Source organism: Cervus canadensis, chromosome 32, assembly GCF_019320065.1.
Source record: "Cervus canadensis isolate Bull #8, Minnesota chromosome 32, ASM1932006v1, whole genome shotgun sequence".
In the NCBI taxonomy this organism is placed as follows: Eukaryota; Metazoa; Chordata; class Mammalia; order Artiodactyla; family Cervidae; genus Cervus; species Cervus canadensis.
In genome coordinates, this window is record NC_057417.1 from 4,226,615 (window position 1) to 4,247,453 (window position 20,839).

The 20,839-nt window shown below is 43.4% G+C and overlaps 1 protein-coding gene across 1 annotated transcript in view; it reads left to right on the top strand.

The window, feature by feature from the left end:
- The window catches only part of LOC122433469, a 161,402-nt gene that overhangs the window by 81,421 nt on the left and 59,142 nt on the right, over positions 1–20,839 (top strand). The window contains exons 37-40 of the mRNA XM_043456461.1: positions 2,833–3,050; positions 4,921–5,114; positions 18,920–19,228; positions 20,052–20,281. Coding sequence (XP_043312396.1) covers positions 2,833–3,050; positions 4,921–5,114; positions 18,920–19,228; positions 20,052–20,281 — 951 coding nt within the window. The remainder of the gene's footprint in view (positions 1–2,832; positions 3,051–4,920; positions 5,115–18,919; positions 19,229–20,051; positions 20,282–20,839) is intronic.

Sequence of the window (20,839 nt, forward strand, 5' to 3'; positions counted from 1 at the left end):
TCATGTGTATATATGTATCTCCACTCTTTTTTAATGTTCTTTTCCCATAGAGGCCATTAAGAGTATTGAGTATATTATTACTTTTTAAAACAGCAGGAGCCTTTGCTCACATTATCTCTGTGATTGAATGGGGGCTGGGTCTGGGGGGTAGGAGCCCAGCCTTCTCAAACCCATCCCCGCTATTGAAACTCCCCCCTCGCTGCAGGTGTCTCTTCATTGATGTTTCTCAACCTAATTTTCATTATTGCATCCCCAACCAAGGAGGCTTGTTAGACACTTTTTCCCTAATCGTCCCCTCTATGAAAATTTAAGTCCACACATGTCCTGTATTTCTGTTATGTGCAGATGCATATCTGTGCCTTATATAAGAAGTTATTTTTTTTAACCAGCCCTCCCCACCCCACAAGAACCAATTATGCACTTAGAGCGTTATTGCCCCTTGGGTTGAGAACGCATGCTCCATAAGACCTCTCGGGCCCGCAGAGTCAATCAGAGAAGACATGGTGTCCCCTGGAAGTTCCCAGCCTCAGCTGCATGTTAGGAGCAGGTGGAGCAGTTTTATTAATAGAACATTCCTGGACCGCAGCCTGGAGATGCTGAGTTGATTGGTTAGGGCGTCCCAGGCACTCTTTTAAAAAATTAATAAATCTCAGTTTTTAGAGCAGTTTTAGGTTTACAGGAAAATTGAGCAGAAGGTACAGAGAGTTCTTATAGACCCCTGTTCTCCACAATACACGGCTTTCCTACTTATTAACATCTTGTGGGACTTCCCTGGTGGTCCAGTGGTAGACTGTGCTTCCACTGCTGTGGGGTGCCGGTTCGATCCCTGGTCGGGGACTGAGATCCTGCATGCTGCACGGCTTGGCCAAAATAAAAAATAAATAGATGAAAGGATAATGTCTAAAAAATAAGCCAAACATCTTGCATTAGTGTGGTACATTTGTTAAAATGGGAGGGACCAATATTAATTCATTGTGAACTAAAGTACATCATTTACTTTAAGGTTCTCTCTTTGTGCCATACATTCTGTGGGTTTTGCCAAGTGCATAATGTCATAAATCAGCTTTCACTGTATCATACACAGTAGTTTCACTGCCCTAAAGATCCTTTGCGATCCCTCTGTTCCTCCTTCCTTCTCTCTTACCCTCTGGCCACCAGTTACCATTTTCTGTATTTTTAGTTTTACCTTTTCCCCCCGAACATCATACAGTTGGAATCATTCAGTCTGTAGCCTTGAAGTGAAAGCTTGGCTTGTTTCATTTAGAATGTGCCGTTACAATTCCTTTGTGTCTTCTCAGGGCTTAATAGCTCATTTCATTTTATCACTGAATATTATTGCATTGCATGAGATACACTACTGTCTATCAGTTCAAGTAGCGAGGGGCCAGGCATACTTGTAAAAGCTCCCCGAGCGATTGTAACATGCAGACTGGGCTGGGCCAGTTTCTACCCTGTAGTGGGGGAACCGAGGCCCAATTCAGGTCCTACAGAGCCGGTGGAAGAGTGGGCCTCGCCGCTCGCACCCTACTCCTCCCCCCCTCATCCTGGGGGGTCTGGCCAGGCCTTTGCTCCAACCTCACCCCAGGTGTGAAAGTGAAGTCGCTCAGTCATGTTCAACTCTTTGGGACCCCGTGGACTGTAGTCTGCACCAGGCTTCTCTGTCCATGGGATCCTCCAGGCAAGAATACTGGAGTGGGTTGTGATTTCCTTCTCCAGGGGATCTTGCCAACCCAGGGATCGAACCCAGATCTCCTGCACTGCAGGCAGATGCTTTACCCTCTGAGCCACCAGAGAACTCACCCCAAGTGTGGCCCCTCATGCACCAGACACTCTCCCCTTTGACCTCCAGAGCTTCTAGGGGTTCTCTGAGCCCCAAGGGGCACTGTGGAGCATACTTTTCTGTAACTGAATTGCTCAGGGATCTTCTGCTTCCCGCAGCAGCCCTCTTTCAGGCACAAACATGAGTTTTAGAGCCAGGCAGGCCCAGGTTGAATATGTGAGTCTCTGAGCCTCAGTTTCTCCATTTGTAAGACAGAAAGCCCACCTCATAGGTAGTGGGAGGGACAAGGTGATCCTCTGTTCCTGGGCAAGGAGCTGGGGTCAGGGAAGGCGTCCCCCTATTCTTCCCTCTGTCTTATTTCTCTTCCTGAGTGTTTGCTGTCCACTGTGTTTGGTGATGCTCAGTGCTGGAGTGACTCGGGAAGCCTTCCTGGAAGAAGAGGCCCTCCTGCATACCCAGCTCCTGCAGACCCTTCCTGTCCTTCCTCTGCTTTTTTTTTTTATAGTATCTTTTATGAAAATAAAAAAAGAGGGGTTCCCCTAGTAGCTCAGATGGTAAAGCACCTGCCTGTAATGCAGGCAGAACCAGGTTTGATCCCTGGGTTGAAAAGATCATCTGGAGAAGGGAATAGCTTCCCACTCCAGTATTCTTGCCTGGAGAATCCCATGGACAGAGGAACCTGGCAGACTATAGTCTATAGGGTCGCAAAGAGTCGGACGTGACTGGGTGACTCACGCTTTCACTTTTACTGTTTTATAAAAGTATGTGTTTATTTGTTATGTGGCTGTGTTGGGTCTTAGCTGTGGCATGCGGCGTCTTCCTTGTGTCACGGGAGATCTTTCACTGCAGCACACGGATCCTCTACTTGAGTCGCAAGGGGTCAGTAGTTGTGGCTCGCACGCTAAGTTGCTCTGTTGCATGTGGGATCTTAGTTCCCCAGTCAGGGATTGAACCTATGTACCTTGCATTGCAAGGCAGATGCTTAACTACTAGACCGTCAGAGAAGTCCCCCCAACACCCCTGCTTCTGAACTCTCTCCTCTTTCTCTGCAGGTGCAGGCAGCTGTCCGGCGTTACAGAGAGCTCAGCCTCGACGGCTCCCTGTCTGTGCACGTGTCTGGCGAGGAGCTGATTCTGCTGGAAGCCAGTGCGAGCCAGGACAGCCGGAGGAACACCCGGGGCTGGGGTGTGAGCGTCCTCCTACACCAGGAGGTCCTCAGAGCCCCCAGGGCTGTTCACCTGCAGCTCTCCAGCAAGATCGCCCCAGCCAGGTGACCATCCCCAGGCGGCTTCAAGGAGGGAGGGGGCCTCTGAGGTTGAAGGGCTAAGTCGTGGGAGGTGGGAAATCATCACCCAGAAGTGCCCTCTAGGACCATCACTGAATGGGATGGGACCATCCGTGCCATTCTTGATTTTAAGGCTTGAGGGAGTAGAAGGGAGGAGACATTCAATTTTCCACTTTGATCTATTTTCTTTTCTTTTTTAGTTATAGCAGCATTCGTAATTGTTGTTAAGTTGCTAAGTCATGTCTGATTCTTTTATGACCCAGTGAACTATAGCCTGCTAGGCCCCTCTGTCTGTGGAATTTCCCAGACAAGAATTTTGGAATGGGTTGCCATTTCCTCTTCCAGGGGATCTTCCTGGACCAGGCACCCAAGCCGTGTCTCCTGCATTGGCAGGCAGATTCTTTACCGCCTAGCCACCTGGGAAGCCTTATTCCCAATCTACAAAGGGTTTGAGGTAGATTATGAAAATGTATATTGTTCTAGGTCGACAATTGGCAAATTTTCAGGAAAGGACAGGATGGTAGATATTTTTGGATCTGCGGGCCACATGCTCTCTGTGGCGGGTACTCTGCTATTGTAGCACAAAAGCATCGTAGACAACATGTAAATCAATGCAAGTGGCCAAGTTCCTATAAAACTTTACTTAATATACAGGTGGGCTGGTTTTGGTCCGTAGCTTGCCGATTCTTATTCTTGGTTTCAAAAAAAAAAAATACGTGAGGAAATTAGGGTGAAGGGAAGGAAAAATGGGATGATCAAAGTGGCATCAGTAAATGAAATGCATGCCATTTTCTAGAGTGGAGCTGATGATTTGGCTCTGAGCTTCCTAGCAGCCAGTGCAAAATGAGAAACCAAACAATGGCATTATTTGTAAATAGTGCCTTTCCTTAGGGAAACACACATACAGTCTCTCACACCTGTGTGAGTGTGCACCAAGGAAAGCATGGCTGACTGTGTCCCTGGTCTTGGTACTCCCTTGGAAAGCATCTCCCATGGTGTCATATAAAGAACATACCATGTGGGACTTCCCTGGTGGTCCAGTGGTTAAGACTCTGCACTTCCAATGTCAGGGGCATGGGTTCGATCCCTAGTCGGGAAACTAAGATCTTAACATGCCTCGTGTGTGCTAAGTCACTTTAGTCATGTCCGACTCTTTGTGACCCCATGGATTATAGCCCACCAGGCTCCTCTGTCCATGAGATTCTCCAGGCAAGAATACTGGAGTGGGTTGCCATGCCGTCCTCCAGGGGATCTTCCCTATCCAGGGATCAAACCTGTGTCTCCTGCAGCTCCTGCATTGGCAGTCAGGTTCTTTACCACTAGCGCCACCTGGGAAGCCATACATGCCTTGAGCCAAGAAGAGGAAAAACCCAAACAAACGAAAAAACCATGTAGATGATTGGCACCGTGTCACCAGCCCCAATTCTCCAGGAAGTTTAACAGCAGGCTTCTGGGACTGTTTTGCCCCTCATCCCCCACCATAATAACATAGACTGATAACTCGTTAGCAATATCAGTTCAGCATCAGTGGTTCCATGTTTTCCTCCACTTTACAGAAGAAGAAACTGAGGTTCAGGGAGGTCATGTCCTTGGGCAAGGCCGCACAGTGAGTGGGCATTAGCGCTGGGATTCAGTCTCACATTTGACTGACCTCAGAGCCTGTGATCTTAGCCCTCTGTTACACTGAATCCCTGTGGGCTGAGAGCCCAGTAAGGCGATCCCATCATGGGTCTGAAGCGTGGGGTTCAGGCACGTACTTCGTACAGCCAGACTGGCTTATTTGAAAGGGAAAAACACCATTTGCTGCAGAGATAGCTGCTGACGTTTTCCACGCCCCCATCACTTTCCTTCCTAGGATCTGGCTGTTTTCCAAAGCCCTGCTAGACCAGAACACAGTGCAGCTCTTCCTCAAGGCCTCCGAGGAGCGGAGGGGAGGCCGGGTCCTGACTCTGCGGAGCCAAGCCCAGCACACAGTGGCCGCCTGGGCAGCCCTGCCCCGTCTTCTGACCCTCGTGGGGGTGCTGAAGCAGAAGGAGGTGCTCAGAGAGGGTGAGAGCTTGGGGAGCACTGTGGGATCATGGGCCAGCACTCTCTGTGGATCCTCCGTGTAGATGAAGTCCTACACATATTCAAGTCCACAGATGCTCTATTCCCGAGTCACACACACTCGTGATGCTCTTTGGTCAGGAATTAGTACCTTGGACTTCCCTGGGGGCTCAGCTGGTAAAGAATCCGCCTGCCAGTGCAGGAGACTCCAGAAATGCAGGTTCAATCCCTGCGTTGGGAAGATCCACCAGAGAAGGAAATGGCAACCCACTCCAGTATTCTTGCCTGGAGAACTCCATGGACAGAGGTGCTAGCAGACTATAGTCCATGGAGTCACCAAATTGGACATGACTGAGCGAGCAACACTTTGAGATTAACACTTTGAGACTAACACTTTCAAAATGAATCTTCTGCTGTCTAAATACTAAACAGAGGAAGTGACTGGATGAGACACATGGGACTGAGTAATTTTCTTTTTGGAGGGTGGAGGACAAACTGGTTTTGTTGTGTTTTGAGATTAATCCTCATTGTCACAAGTAGCAGATGTCATTTCTCCATTGTAGTCCATTGTATGAAAATCCCATGATTTCTTCATGAATCTTACTTTTTTTTTTTTTTATCATGCAGCACATTTTTAAAATTGAAAACCAAACTAAACAGGCTACCTTGTACAGGACTTGTCAGAGCCTTAACATGCTAATGGACATGGGAAATACCCAGGAAGGAGGGCCAAGTGCAGTGTTCCCTTCTAACACTTGTTTTATTTTTTGGCCATGCTAGGTCTTTGTTGTGGTGTGTCGGCTCTTCATTTATGCCATATGGGCTCTAGTTGTGGGACATGGGCTTAGTTGCCCCTCAGCATGTGGGATCTTAGTTCACCAGTTCAGTCACTCAGTCGTGTCCAACTCTTTGTGATCCCATGGACCACAGCCAGGCTTCTCTGTCCATCACCAACGCCTGGAGCTTGCTCAAATTCATGTCCATTGAGTCGGTGATGCCATCCAACCATCTCATCCTCTGTCACCCCCTTCTCCTCCTGCCTTCAGTCTTTCCCAGCATCAGGATCTTTTCCAGTGAGTCGGCTCTTTGAATCATGTAGCCAAAGTATTGGAGCTTCAGCTTCAGCATCTGCCCTTCCAATGAATGGTTCACCAACCAGGGATCAAACCCCCATCCCCTGCATTGGAAGGCAGTTTCTTAACCCCTGGACCACCAGGGAAGTCCCTCTAGCAATTTGTTTTTCTTCCAGTTTTATTGAAATATAGTTGTCACGTAGCACAATATTAGTTTGTGTATAGCATTGTGATTTGACTTACATACATTAGGAAATGATTATCACAGTAGGTTTAGTGAACATCCATCATCTCATTTAGACACAAAATTAAAGAAATAGAAAATTTCTTATAGTGAGAACTCTTAGGATTTATACTTTTAATTTTCATATATGACATAGAGCGATGTTAATTATAGTTATCATGTTGTATATTACATTCTTCTGTGGGAGGAAATGGCAACCCACTCCAGTATTCTTGCCTGGGAAACCCCGTAGGCAGCGAGCCTGGCAGGCTGCAGTCCATGGGGTCTCAAAGAGTCAGACCGGACTCAGTGACTGAGCATGCATATCACATTCCTAGTACCTCTTTATCTTACAACTGGAAGTTTGTACCTTTTAAAAACTGTTTTATTGAAGTATGGTTGATTCACAACGTTGTTAATTACCGCTGGACAGAAAAGTGATTCAGTTATATACACGTTCTTTTCCTTCCCTTATGGTTTATCATAGGATCGTGAATATATAACATAGTGACATGTTGTTATCACTAATCATATCACATAATATGATGTTATATATCAGTAGGACCTTGTTCTTTATCCATCCTTTATATAAAAACGTATCTCTGCTAACCCCAAGGTCCCACTCCTTCCCTCTTCCAACCCCCTCCCCCTTGACAACCACAGATCTGTCCTTATTCTCTATGTCCATGATTCTGTTTCTGTTTTGTCCCGGTTGTTGTTCAGTTGCTAAGTCATGTCCGTTTCATAGATCGGTTCATTTGTGTCATATTTTAGACACAACGTGTAGGTGATATCATCTGGTATTTGTCTCTCTCTTTCTGACTTCACTTCACTTAGTATGGTAATCTCTGGTTGCATCCATGTGGCAGCAAATGACATTATTTTGTTCTTTTTATGGCCGAATAGTCCTCCATTGCATATGCACCACGTCTTCTTCATCCATTCATCTGTCAGCGGACATTCAGGTTGTCTCCATGTCTTGGCTGCTGTGAACACAGGGCTGCCTGTGTCTTTCTGAATTATAGTTTTGTCCGGATGTATGCCCAGGAGTGGGGTTGCTGGATCATATGGTAATTCTGTTTTTAGTTTTTTGAAGAACCTCCATTCTGGCTCAAAACTGCGCAGTGGCTGCACCAACTTATATTCCCTCCAAGAAGCGTGTACATTTTGATTGCCTTCATCCAATACCCCATCCCCCACCTCTAATAACCACAAATGTGACCTTTTTTAAATTGAAGCGTAGTTGGTGTGTATTATATAAGTTACATGTTGGACAGCATAGTGACTCACAGTTTAAGGGTTATACTCCATCTGAAGTTATTATAAAATATTGACTGTATTCCCCATGTCGTATGATATATCCTTGTAGCTTTTCTACTTTGTACATGATGGCTTTTACCTCTAATCCTCCATCCCGCTTCCCTCTCCCCCCGGTAACCACCAGTTTGTTCTCTGTATCTGTAAGGCTGTTTCTTCTCTGTATCTGTAAGGCTGTTTCTTCTCTATTATGTTCACTAGTTTGTTTTATTTTTTAGATTCCACATATAGATGATATATAGTGTTTGTCTTTCTCTGGCTGACTTATTTCACTTGGCATAATACCCTCCAGGTCCATCTATATTGTTGGAAATGGCAAATTTTCATTCCTTTTTATGGCTGAGTAGTATTCGTGTGTGTGTGTGTGTGTATTATATCTTCTTAATGCATTTGTCTGTTGATGGATGAATTCCTTCCATATCTTGGCCATTGTAAATAACACTGCTATGAGCATTGGGATACATATATCTTTTTGAATTAATATTTTCTTTTTTTTCTTTTTGGATGTATACCCAGGAGTGGAATTGCTGGTTCACATGGTGGTTCTATTTTTAATTTTTGAGAAATCTTCATACTGTTTTCCATAGCAGCTACACCAATTTCCATTTCCATCAGCAGTGTATGAGGGTTCCTTTTTCTCTGCATGCTTGCCAACATTTGATTTTTTTTTTTTTATGATAGCCTTTCTGACAGATGTGAGATGATATCCATTGTGGCTTTAATTTGCATTTTTCTGATGGTTAATGATGTCAAGCATCTTTTCATGTGCCTATTGGCCACCTGAATGTCCTCTTTAGAAAAATGTCTTTTCAGGTCTTCTGTCCATTTTTTACTCAGATTGTGTGGTCTTTTCTTGATGTTGAATTATATGAGCTGTTTATGTGTTTTGGATATTAACCTTTTATTGATCATATCATTTACAAACTTTATCTCCCATTCAGTAGGTTGTCTTTTTGTTTTGCTGATGGTTTCATTTGCTGTGCAAAAGCTTTCAGGTTTAATTAGATTCCATTTGTTTATTTTTGCTTTTATTTCCTTTGCTTTAGGAGACAGACCCAAAAAACTATTGCTACGATTTATGCCAGAGTGTTCTGCCTATGTTTTCCTCTGGGAGTTTTATGGTTTCTGGTCTTACATTTAGGTCTTCAATCCACATTGACTTTATTTTTGTATGTGGTGTTAGAGAATGTTCTACTTTCATTCTTTTGCATGTAGCTGTCCAGTTTTCCCAGCACCACTTATTGAAGAATAATCTCATTTTCTATGAGTTTGTTTTTGAAATGTAATTGACCTACAACACTGTTAGTTCCTGTTACACAATATAGTGACTGGTTACTTACGTTTCAAACTGATCACCACGATGAGTCTAGTTACAGGATATGTTACCATACAAAGAGATCACATAGTTATTGACTATGTTTCCCATTCTGTACATTTTATACCCATGACTCATTTATTTTGCAGTTGGAAGTTTGTAGTTCTTAATCTCCCTTACCTATTTTTGTCTTGCCCCTCCCACCCACCTCCCCTCTGGCAACCACCTGCTTGTTCTCTGCATCTTTGACTCTGCTTCTGTTTTATGTTTGTTCATTTATTTAAGATTCTACATATAAGTGTAATCATACAGTATTTGTCCTTTATAACACCCTTATGTTGTTGAAAATGGCAAGATTTCATTCTTTTTATGATTGAGTAGTATTCCATTATGTATATATACACTGTATCTTCTTTATCCATTCATCTAGCATTGGACACTTAGGTTGCTTCCATGTCTTGGCTATTGTAAAAATGCTGCAATGAAGTTTCAGTTCAGTTCAGTCACTCAGTCATGTCCAACTCTTTGCGACCCCAGGGACTGCAGCACGCCAGGCTTCCCTGTCCATCACCAACTCCTGGAGCTTGCTCAAACTCATGTCCATCGAGTCGGTGATGCCATCCAACCATCTCATCCTCTGTTGTCCCCTTCTCCTCCTGCCCTCAATCTTTCCCAGCATCAGGGTCTTTCCCAAGGAGTCAGTTCTTCGCATCAGGTGGCCAAAGTATTGGAGCTTCAGTTTTAGCATCAGTCCTTCCAATGAAAATTCAGGACTGATTTCCTTTAGTTATGAAGGATATATTCTAAATTTCATTTAGAAATGAAATAAATGATTTAATTTGGCAATGAAGGTGGGGGTGCATATGTCTGTTCTAATCAGTGCTTTCATTTTCTTCAGATAAATACCCAGAAGTGAATTTGCTGGATCACATGGTAGTTCAATTTTTAACTTTTTGAGGAGTCTCTATACTGTTTTTCAAAGTGGCTACATCGAATACTTTTTATTTTGACATGATTTCAGACTTACAGAAAAGTGATTATAAAGAATCCCAGAGGCTTTTTATTTACTCAGCTTCACCAGTTATTGACATTTATCACAATTGCATTATCATTTTTATTCTCTCTTTTTCTGTCTCCCTCTGTGTATGTGTGTATAGAACATTATTATTTGCATATAAATTTTTTTATTTTTGGCCACATTGCACATCATGTGGGATCTTAGTTCCCCAACCAGGGATCAAACCCACACCTCCTGCAAAGGAAGCATGGAATTTTTAACCACTGGACTGCCAAGGAAGTCCCTAAAAATTTTAAATTCTTGAACTGTTTTAATGAGCTGCAGACGTAATAGTTTGTCACCCCTAAATATTTGTGTTTATTTCTGAAAAAATAAGACATTCTCCTACATTCTACAATACAATTCTTAACTCAGAAAATTAGCATTTATATATTGCTGTTAGCTACAGACTTTATTGAGATTTCACTGGATGTCCCATTCCTGTCCCTTATAGTAAAAGAAAATTCTGGATTGTGCATTACATTTAGGTGTATTATTTCTTTGTCTCTTACTCTGGATCAGCTCTTCTGTATTCCTTTCTCTTTCATGATCACATTTCCAAGGGTCCAGGGCAGTCAGTTTGTAGAATATCCCTCACATGGGCTGCTTTGGATGCTTCCTTACGCGGCTACTTTCAAAAAAGCCTTGTTGGCAGAATGCCACCTGGTGTCGCTCTGTCCCTATACTCTTGGTGACATCAGTCTTGGTTAAGGTGGTGTCTGTGTTTCTTCACTGGTAAGCATTTTTTCCCTTTGTATGCTCACTCCATAAAACAAGTTGAGAAGTACTTTATTCCCTTCTACTTTCTGAAAGAGCTTGTACAAGATGGGTGTGAACACTCCTGCAACTGTCTGATGGACTCTAGCAGAGAAGCCATCTGGAATTTTCTTTGTGGAATTATTTTTTTAGAAAATGAATAGATTTATAAACCTATTTATATTTTCTATTTCATGCTTATCATTTTGTGTAAGTTCTGTTTTTCAAGGAATTTGTCCATCTCAAGTAAGATGTCAGCTATATTTGTAGTTGTTTATTATATGTATTATAATCTTTTTAAGGTATGCAGTATCTGTAATGATACCTTCGCTTTTGTTCTTGACAGTCATTATGTTTCTTCTCTCTCTTCCTTATTATTATTCTAACTAGGATTTTGTCAAGAACCAAATGTTATTCTTTTAAATGTTCTGTTATTTTTTTCTTGTTATCTCTTTTCAATTCTATTGACTTCAGACATTATCTCTATTATTTCCTTTCTTACACTTAATTTGGGTTTACTTTGCTGTGCTTTTTATGATTTATTTATGGCAGATCCTCAAGCCATTGACTTTTAGACCTTTTTCCTTTGCTAATATAAGCACGTAAAACCATACATATTCCTTAAGCTGCATCCCACAAAATTTGATGTTGTGTATTTTTATTGTCATTTATTTTAAAATATTTTCAGATTTCCCTTATGATTGCTTCTTTCAGCCATGTATTTGAAGTATGTTGCTTAATTTCCAAATATTTGAGATCTTTCTAGATAGCTTTTTAATATTTAATTTCATTATGGCCAGAGGATTTCTTCTGTAGGATCAGTCCTTTAATAATCATTGTGACTTTTTTTTATAGGCCAGTCTATATCTATCTTGTGAACACACTTTATGCAATAAAAAGAATTTGTATTCTGTAGTATTATTGGGTGTAATGTTCTATAAATGTTAGGTAAGTCAAGATGCTTGGCTGTATTGTTCTGATATACACTTTTACTGATTTTTTTTGCCTGGTTATTGTATCAAGCAGAGAAAGGTGGTAAACTTGCCGACTATATGGATTTCTCTAGTTTGTTCATTTGGTTTTTGCTTCATGTATGTGCGTTGCATACTGGTATTAGGTGTATAAGCATATATGATGATTATTCTTAATGAGTGACCAGGTTTATCCTTATGAAATGGACTGCTGTCTCTCACACAATTCTTTGTCTTGAAGTCTGTTTTGTCTGATGTTAATGTTGCCACTCTTGCTTTTTATTAGCATTTGTACTGTATATATTTTCCCATCCTTTTTCTTCCCACATATTTACTTCCTTAATATTTAAGGTTTACTTCTTATAGCCCACAAACAGTTGGATTTTGCTTTTTATATCTAGTCTGACAATCTCTGCTTTTTAATTACAGTATTTAGTCAATTTATGTTTATCATAATTATTGATATGATTAGATTTATGTCTACTGTTTTGCTGCTTTGTTTTCTACTTTATCATATACTTTTTCTTCCTCTGTTGTTATTTTCTTTTGCCTTCTTTCTAATGATTTGAAGAATTTTTAGAACTCAGTTTTAACTTGTCTACTCCTCTTTCAACTATGCCTCTGTATATTCTTTCACATTCTACTTAAGAGTTTCTGGTAATATTTCTCTTCAGTATAAAGAATCACCTTTAGCATTTCTTGGAAGGCTGACTTACTGACAATAAATCTCCTTAATTTTTATTTATTTGAGAAGGTCCTATTTTGCCTTAATTCTTAAAGGATATTTTTTGATTGTATATTTCTTACACATTTGGAAAACTTTCATATTTGCTTCTTCAAAGATTTCTTTCTGATCAATTCTCTTTGTCCTCTTCTGTGGTTTCCAACTGCACATGTTTTAGAAGTTTCTGTATTGTTCCACAGATCTCTGAGGCTCTGTTGATCTTTTTAGTCCTTTCTTCTTTGCTTTAAGTATCTGTCAATCTATCTTCAAGTTCACTAGCTCCTTCTTCTCCAAACACCCCCCAATAAAAAATTTTTAGATCGTCCAATAATTTTTTCAATCACAGATTTAATATTTTTTAGTTCTAGAATCACCACTAGGTTATTTTTATTTCTGTTTTTCATTCAATACAAGACTATTTTCCTTATATTTTCGAACATGGTTATAAGAGCTGTTTTAAAATCTTTGTCTGCTAATTCCAGTGTCTAGGTCATCTTGAGGTTGATCTCGCTTGATTATTGATTGCCCTTTTTCTTAAATGAGATTTACATTTTACTATTTCTTTGTACATTGAGTAATTTGAGATTGTATTCTGGACATTTTGAGTGGTGTTAAGACTCTGATTATTTTCTATTTCTCTGAAGAGTATTATTATTTTAAAAAAAATTTTAGCAAGCAGTAAACTTGGCTGGTCTCAAAATCTAGACTCTTTCTTCTGGTGGGCTGCAGTGGAAATAATTTTCACCTCTTTTATCTTAGCAGGTCTGCTTAGAAGTCTGTCCCACCCTTGTTCAAGGATTAGCTTTGGACAGACTTCATAGGTAGAATTTGGGATTCTCCCCTGTGGCTCTCTCTGGAATTTCTCACTTCACTGTCCATTTGCTACCATCACCCTGAACTCTGTTGTCTGATTCTATAATTGCTGAGACCATGGATTTCTGTCTGAGTTTTGCTCATCCTTCTTGGCACCAAGAAGAGTAAAAACATGCCGCTCAACTATTGCTGGTCCTTTCCTCCGAGTGTTAACTCCCTTCTGTTGTCACTCTCTAGTCCCTTCAGATAACTGTTTCATGTATTTTGTCCAGGACATGCAATCATTACCTTGAGAGGGTTACTCAATTGAAGTGTCCCCACCGTCCCACCATTAGTGGAAATAAATCTCCCGTGTCCTTTTGATATATCCCTAGCATACCTTGACCACTTCTTCCTTTATGTCCAAAAAGATGTCTCAGTCTCACATTATACTTTCCCTGATATGGAAGAAGCCATTTCTCCAAGGATTCCTGACTCCTTTTGTGCGAAAATAGTATTTAAAAATGAAGATCTGGGATCTGGATGTGTTTATCAGTCTTTCTAGGCCTTCTCAATGAACAGACCAAGAAAATGGATGGATGTGTACATACACACACACATATCTTTTCTGTCTATAGGTATATAAGTTTACTAGTTAATACTTATGCTCTTAATTCCTGTCCATCATGAAAAAGTTCATTCTGTTTCTTCCCCGCTTTCATATTTCTTATTCCTCTCTTCAACAGCAAGAAACCTGACTCTACTTATCCACAATATATTTACTTATTTGTTCAGCCCTAGAATACATAGAAAGTAGTCAGAATTAGTAACCTATATCTTTGAGAAAACAAAGCCTTTTAACTAGAATTCGGTTATTTGTTTAGAGTTCTTGTGTTTAGACTGAGGGTATAAATCCAAACAGGGCTTCTCAGGTGGTGCTAGTGGTCAAGTATCTGCCTGCCAATGCAGGAGAGGTACTAGATATGGGTTTGATCCCTGGGTTGGGAAGATCTCCTGGAGTAGGAAATGGCAACCCACTCCAGTATTCTTGCCTGGAAACTTCCATGGACAGAGGAGCCTGGTGGGGTATATAGTCCATGAGGCCGCAAGGAGTCGCACATGACTAAACACAAAAAAATAAATACAAATACGGTGTTTAAACATTAGTTGGGGTTAATCTCCCACCCATCCTGTGTGATACTGTTAGTCATTTGAAATACAATTGGTTCACTGGTTTCTGTTTATATTCCATTTTCAAGTTTCCAATCGATCAATTTTGTGTATTTAGTTTTTGATTATGTGAAACTGCAGGGTTCCAAAAGTCAGGATTTCACAAAAAGGGATTTTTTTGCCCAAATATCCTTGACCATAGTGCCCTGGCTGATCATCTGTCCAGGGCCTAGTTTTTTAGAAACTAAAGACTCTGCTTTTCTACCAACCTCGGGGAAATAGAATCATTCTCTCCTCTTGAAGTAATATTAACACCAACCCTCCTAATTCCTAATTGGTTAAATTATGGCAAAACCAAATTGCAGGGACTTCCCTGGCAGTCTGGTCATGAAGACTTTGCCTTCCAACACAGGCGGGTGCAGGTTCAATGCCTGGTCGGAGAGCTAAGATCCCATTTGCGTCATGGCCAAAAAAGCAAAGCATAATACAGAAGCAATATTATAATTCAGTAGCGACTTTTAAAATGGTCCACATTTTAAAAAAAAAGCAAATTGCATAATAAAATACCTGTCTAAGACTATATGACATAGGTTTGAAAAAACTTAAACATAATCAAATAAAGAAAGTTACATCAGGGTACTGTTTTCAAGTTTCCTTTGATTTACACTGTGGTCTCCCCTTCATCTTTCTGAAGTTTGTCATTTGCAGGTGATAACAGACTTGCATGCTGATCTTAACACATATTGGTTTATTAAAAAAAAAAAACAAAAACCCTTTGCAGCGTTGTGTTATTTGCTGCTATAGAGCAAAGTGAATCAGCTATCCCTATACACACATCCCTGTTTGGGATTTCCTTTCCATTCAGGCGGCCACTGAGCGCTGAGAAGGGGTCCCTGTGCTATGCAGTAGGTTCTCGTTAGTCTTCTGTTCTATGCATGGTCGTGTATATATGCCAGTCCCACCTTCTCATTTCCCCGCTTGGCGTCCATACACTGTTCTCTTCGTCTGTGTCTCTATTTCTGCTTTCCAAAGAAGGCAATTATCGACATATAATTTCTTGGGGGCACAATTTACATACAGGGAAGAACCCTTTCAGTTCTGATAAACTGGTGTGTACCCACCAATGTAGTCTAGATGCAGAACAATCCCATCTCCCCCCGAAGTTCCCTTCCTGCTGCTCATTGTAGTTAACCTTTGCCCCCCACCCCACCCCCGTCCCTGGCAACCACCCAGTTGTCTGTCCCTGTAGTTTGGGCTATTCCAAGATGTCACATGAATGGAATCGTATCACATGGCAACTCTGACATCTTTTGCCCTACATAATGTGGTTGATGTTCAGCCAAGTTGTATGTATCAGTAGTTTCCCCCCTTTCTATTGGTGAGTAGTATTCCATTGTGGATCTGCTGCAGTTTTAAAAACATTTCCCTTATTTATCTGACTGCAGTGGGTCTTAGATGCAGCATATGGTATCTCTGGTTGCAGCACACGGGCTCAGTAGTTGGGCACATGGGCTTGGTTATCCCATGGCATGTGGGATCTTAGTTCTCCAACCAGGAAGCGAACCTGCATAGAATTCTGAACTGCTGGACTGCCAAGAAGCCCCAGTGCTGCAGTTTATCCATTCACAGCTGAAAGGTATTTGCGTTTTTTCTGGTATTTTTCAATTATGAATGAAACTGAAAATCGCTCAATTGTGTCCAACTCTTTGCGATCCCATGGACTGTATAGTCCATAGAATTCTCCAGGCCTGAATACTGGAGTGGGTAGCCGTTCCCTTCTCCAGGGAATCTTCCCAACCCAGGGATCAAACCCAGGTTTCGAACATTGCAGACAGATTCTTTACCAACTGAGCCACCGGGGAAGCCCAAGAATACTGGAGTGGGTAGCCTGGCCCTTCTCCAGCAGATCTTCCAGACCCAGGAATTGAACCAGGGTCTCCTACATTGCAGGCGGATTCTTTACCAGCTGAGCCACCAGGGAAGCCCCCAGTTATCCAATTATGAATAAAGTTTCAACCATCATGGGTCTACCGGTTTTTGTGGGAACATGTGATTTCATTTCTCTTTGGTAAATACCTAGGAATGGGACTGTTGTGTTGTATGGCAACACATATTTATAGGAAAACAATATTTATAGGAAACTGCCAGACTATTTCTAGAGTTGCTGTACCATTTTCTACTCCCACCAGTAGTGTATGAGGATCCTAGTTGTCCTGCGTCTTTGCTAGCAATTTGTATTGTCAGTTTTCGGCTTTGGGTTTCATTTTTATCATTCTAATTGATTTATAATTGTATCTCATTTTGGTTTTAATTTGGATTTCCCTCTTCCCTGGTAGCTCAGCTGGTAAAGAATCTGCCTGCAATGCAGGAGGCCCTGGTTTGATTCCTGGGTTAGGAAGGTTCCCTGGAGGAGGGCATGGCAACCCACTCCAGTATTCTTGCCCAGAGAATCCCCAAGAACAGAGGAGACTGGGGGGCTACAGTCCATGGGGTCTCAGAGTCAGACATGACTGAGCAACTAAGCGCACAAATGACTAATTTTGTTGAACATCTTTTCATAGGCTTATCTGCCACTTGTAAATCTTCTTTGGTGAAGTGTCTATTCAGACGTTTTGCCCACTTTAGGGAATTCCCGGGTGGTCCAGAGGTTAAGACGCTGAGCTTCCAGTGCAGTGGGTGCAGGTTCAATCCCTGCTGGGAAGCTAAGAGCCCCATGCCTCATGGTGGCATGGCCAAAAAGCAAACAAACAAAAGAACATTTTGCTCATTTTAAAAATTGAGTTGCTTGGGTTCTTATTGAATGTGGGAGTCATTTATACAAGTCCTTTACCAGATATGTATTTTGAAAATATCTATGGCTAGTCTTTTTTTTTAAGTAATTTTATTTATTTATTGGCTGTGCTGGGTCTTTGTTGCTGTTGGACTTTTCTCTAATTGCATCTTCTGTATCTGACTTACTTCACTTAGTATGATAATCTCTAGGTCCATCCATGTTTATGCAAATGACAATATTTTCTTTTTATGGCTGAGTAATATTCTATCGTGTGTGTGTGTGTGTATATATATATATATATATATATATCACATCTTCTTTATCCATTCATCTGTTAATGGATCCTTAGGTCACTTCCATGTCTTGGCTATTATAAATATGCTGCTATAAACATTGGGGTATGTTTATCTCTTTAAATTAGAGTTTTCATCTTTTCCAGATATATGTTCAGGAGTGGAATTGCTGGATCATATAGTAGTTCTATTTTTATTTTTTTTTAAGGACCTGCATACTGTTCTCTCTTAGTGACTGTACCTAAAGTTTACATTCTTACTGGCAGTGTTAGAGGGTTCCCTTTTCTTCTGTGGTCAGTTTTTAATTAATTTGTGTATAGGTTTGGGCAAGGTTCATGGTAGCGTTTTTACATGTGGATTCCCAATCAATTCAGCACATTTTTTCAATGGACTGTCCATTTTCCACTTCTGTCAAAAATCAGTTGAGCATTTGTGGTGGGTTTCTTCTTGAATTCTATACTATTCCATTGACATTATTTCATCTTTCTTCACAGTAATCAAATGAAGTTTTACTCTTGATTATCCATGTTTTCCAGATAAGGACACAGGGTAGCCTCTTAGAGGACATGGAGACACAGGGCCCTGCAATGTAAAGAATCTGTAAAAAAGATGATTGCAAGATTCTGTGAGAAAGTTCTATCTGTATGGAAAGTACTCTGTAACAGAGTTTAGCATGAGCTCGGTGTCTGGAAGCATAGAACAAGAGTGTTTAACCAAGCCTGTGGCTGCAGAAGGGTCAAGGAAGGCTTCCTGGAGGTGGTGACCCCTGAGTCCCCCTTGAATGACAGGAGGGAACTTGGGCACTTGGACCACATTAAGGCCCTAGTGGAGACTGGTGAGATCAGGAAATCTAAATGGTTTTGATAAGAGCAAGAATATCCCTAATGCATGACTTATGTATGGGCTGGGTCAAGGATATGCAATCTTTTTCTCCAGGTGGGTGGAAGAGACCTCTGAGAAATTTTTTTCTCCTTAAAATTCCAAAATTTCCAGGTCTCAGTTTTGTTGCCTGTAAAATGGGGCCATTCCATCATGGTGATCTGTGACTCTCTTGAGCAGGATTCAGCGCTGGTGTTAACAGACATGCCTTCTCAGGCTTACTGCTTTTTTGCCAAAGCTGTTTTATTTGTGAATTAGGTTGTTTGGTCCTTGGAGCATCCTGGGGGCAGGGCAAGCTGATTTCATTTGGTCCTATTTTCAGATATGCTCTCTCTGACATGAGTTAACATTACATCATGGATATAGGAACTTCCGGCCCCTGGGTTCTTTTCCTTCCTTCCCAAAGCAGTGCAGTGCCCTGGACTGACCCCCTTCTTTTCTCGGGCTCTCTCCCATCCTTTGCAGGTACCATCAAGGTCACTGCAGACTCAGCCATGCTGGGGCTGCTCTTGCGGGACAAGCATGAGAGGGCAGGGAACAGCACCAGCGTGCACAGTGTGACCTGCATCCTTGCCCAGAACAGCAGCCAGGCCTTGCCAGGAGAGCTCCAGTTGAGGGGGCGGCTGCAGGCCCAGACGGGGAGCCTCGGGGGCCAGGCCAGCCTCCGTGCAGACTCGGCCATCCTGGCTCTGGGCGGGGTCTGCACCTGGGGCCCCGGGCACGGCCAGCTCTCTGGCAGCCTGAGTCAGAACATCAGCGCTTTGAGTGAGGCAGGTAAGAGGGGCTGAGAGAGCCCAGTGGCTTCCTTCCCTAAAGACTCCTGGGGCCTGCAACCAAGGGAGTTAGAGCCCCCAGTCCCTAAATCCACCTCCTAGCTCTATCTCCTTCCCCCAAAACCTTCTCCCAGTGCCTCCATCTTCCCTGGGCTCTTATTCAGCCAGAACACCAGTTGCAACACAGTACAGACAGACCCAGGCTCCCCAGTGGCTTAGTGGTAATGAATCCGTCTGCCAAGCAGGAGACGTGAGTTCGACCCCTGGGTCGCGAAGATCCCCGGAGAAGGAAATGGCAACCCACTCCAGTATTCTTGCCTGGGAAATCCCATGGACAGAGGAGCCTCAAAGAGTCTCAAAGAGTCGGACACAACTTTGACATGCCTCCAAACTGGAGGGCAGGTGGCCCTTGCCACCCTCCCCTCCTCCCAGGACTCCCCACCCCCAGTCCAGCTTCTAGGCTTGGAAACCTGGGTTAGCAGGACTTCCAGGATGTTCCTGGCACCGCAGTTAGGAAATAGCTCAGACACCCCCAGCTCTAGCTTCTTGGGGACAGTTCCATGGGCCTGAAGGTGCAGCAAGGTGAGAACACAGGCTCAGACCCCTGCTTCCTAAGAGCCCATCCCTACCTTTAGGGAGCGAGGAATCCAAAGCGGACATGGGGCCTATTACTTGCTGGGTGTGGCCATTGTGGTCTTAGGAAGGAGCTGGGAGGCAAGTTCGCCTCAGGGTTCAGGGGACCCTCCAGAGAGAAGGCGGGCTGTGAGGGACCCCGTTCTGGCTCCCGTGGGGCATGCCATCTCCATGGTTCCTCTCCCCCCCAGGGCTCTCCTCCGAGGCCGGGATGCTCCTGTCACACACCCACGTGGCTTCCAATTTCTCAGTGCGGGCGATGCTGCGAAGTTCCGGGGGTCAGCTGGATGCGGCCCTTGGCCTGGAGGGCGTGGCCACCAGCACATCAGGCAGCCAGCTCCGCGCCAGCCTCCGCCACACGGTGCCCGGCCTCGGGCGCTGGGGCCTCCCCTTCTCCATGGATGGCCGTGGACACTTGCAGGTGGGTGAGAGGGCTGGGCCCGGGGCCTCGTGCGGGCAGTGGGTCCGAGGGACACCCAGAGCTGTGCTTCTGCGCAGAGCTCGGGACCCAGTCTGGAGGCGGGGTTGGTGGTGAGCGTGGACGGCGAGGAGCTTGGTGGAGCCCAGGAGAGGAGGGGAGCAGGTGACCACCGGGAGCTGACCCGGGGGCTGCACCCCGGCCTCGTGAAGCTCCAGGTAAGTGACCCTTAGGTCCGCACGTGGGTGGGGCCCAAGCCAGGCGCACTGCCTCTGCAGCTTCTCTAGTAACCTACCCAGTTTCCACCAGCTTGCCCCGCCTACCGCCCCCGCCCAGCCCCGCCCCGCCCACTGCCCCAGCCCCGCCCACCTTCCCTCCCAGGCTCTCACCGAATTTCCCATCCTCCCTTCTCATCCATCCTTTCTGCTTTCCTCCCACCCTCCCCTCCCATTCATCCACGATCCCTTCCTTTCTTCCTCCCCACCCTGCCTTCTCTTCTTTCTTCTGCCCACTTGTCTTCTCGTCCTGACACTGCTCCCTCCCCTGCCCCCATAAGTGGCA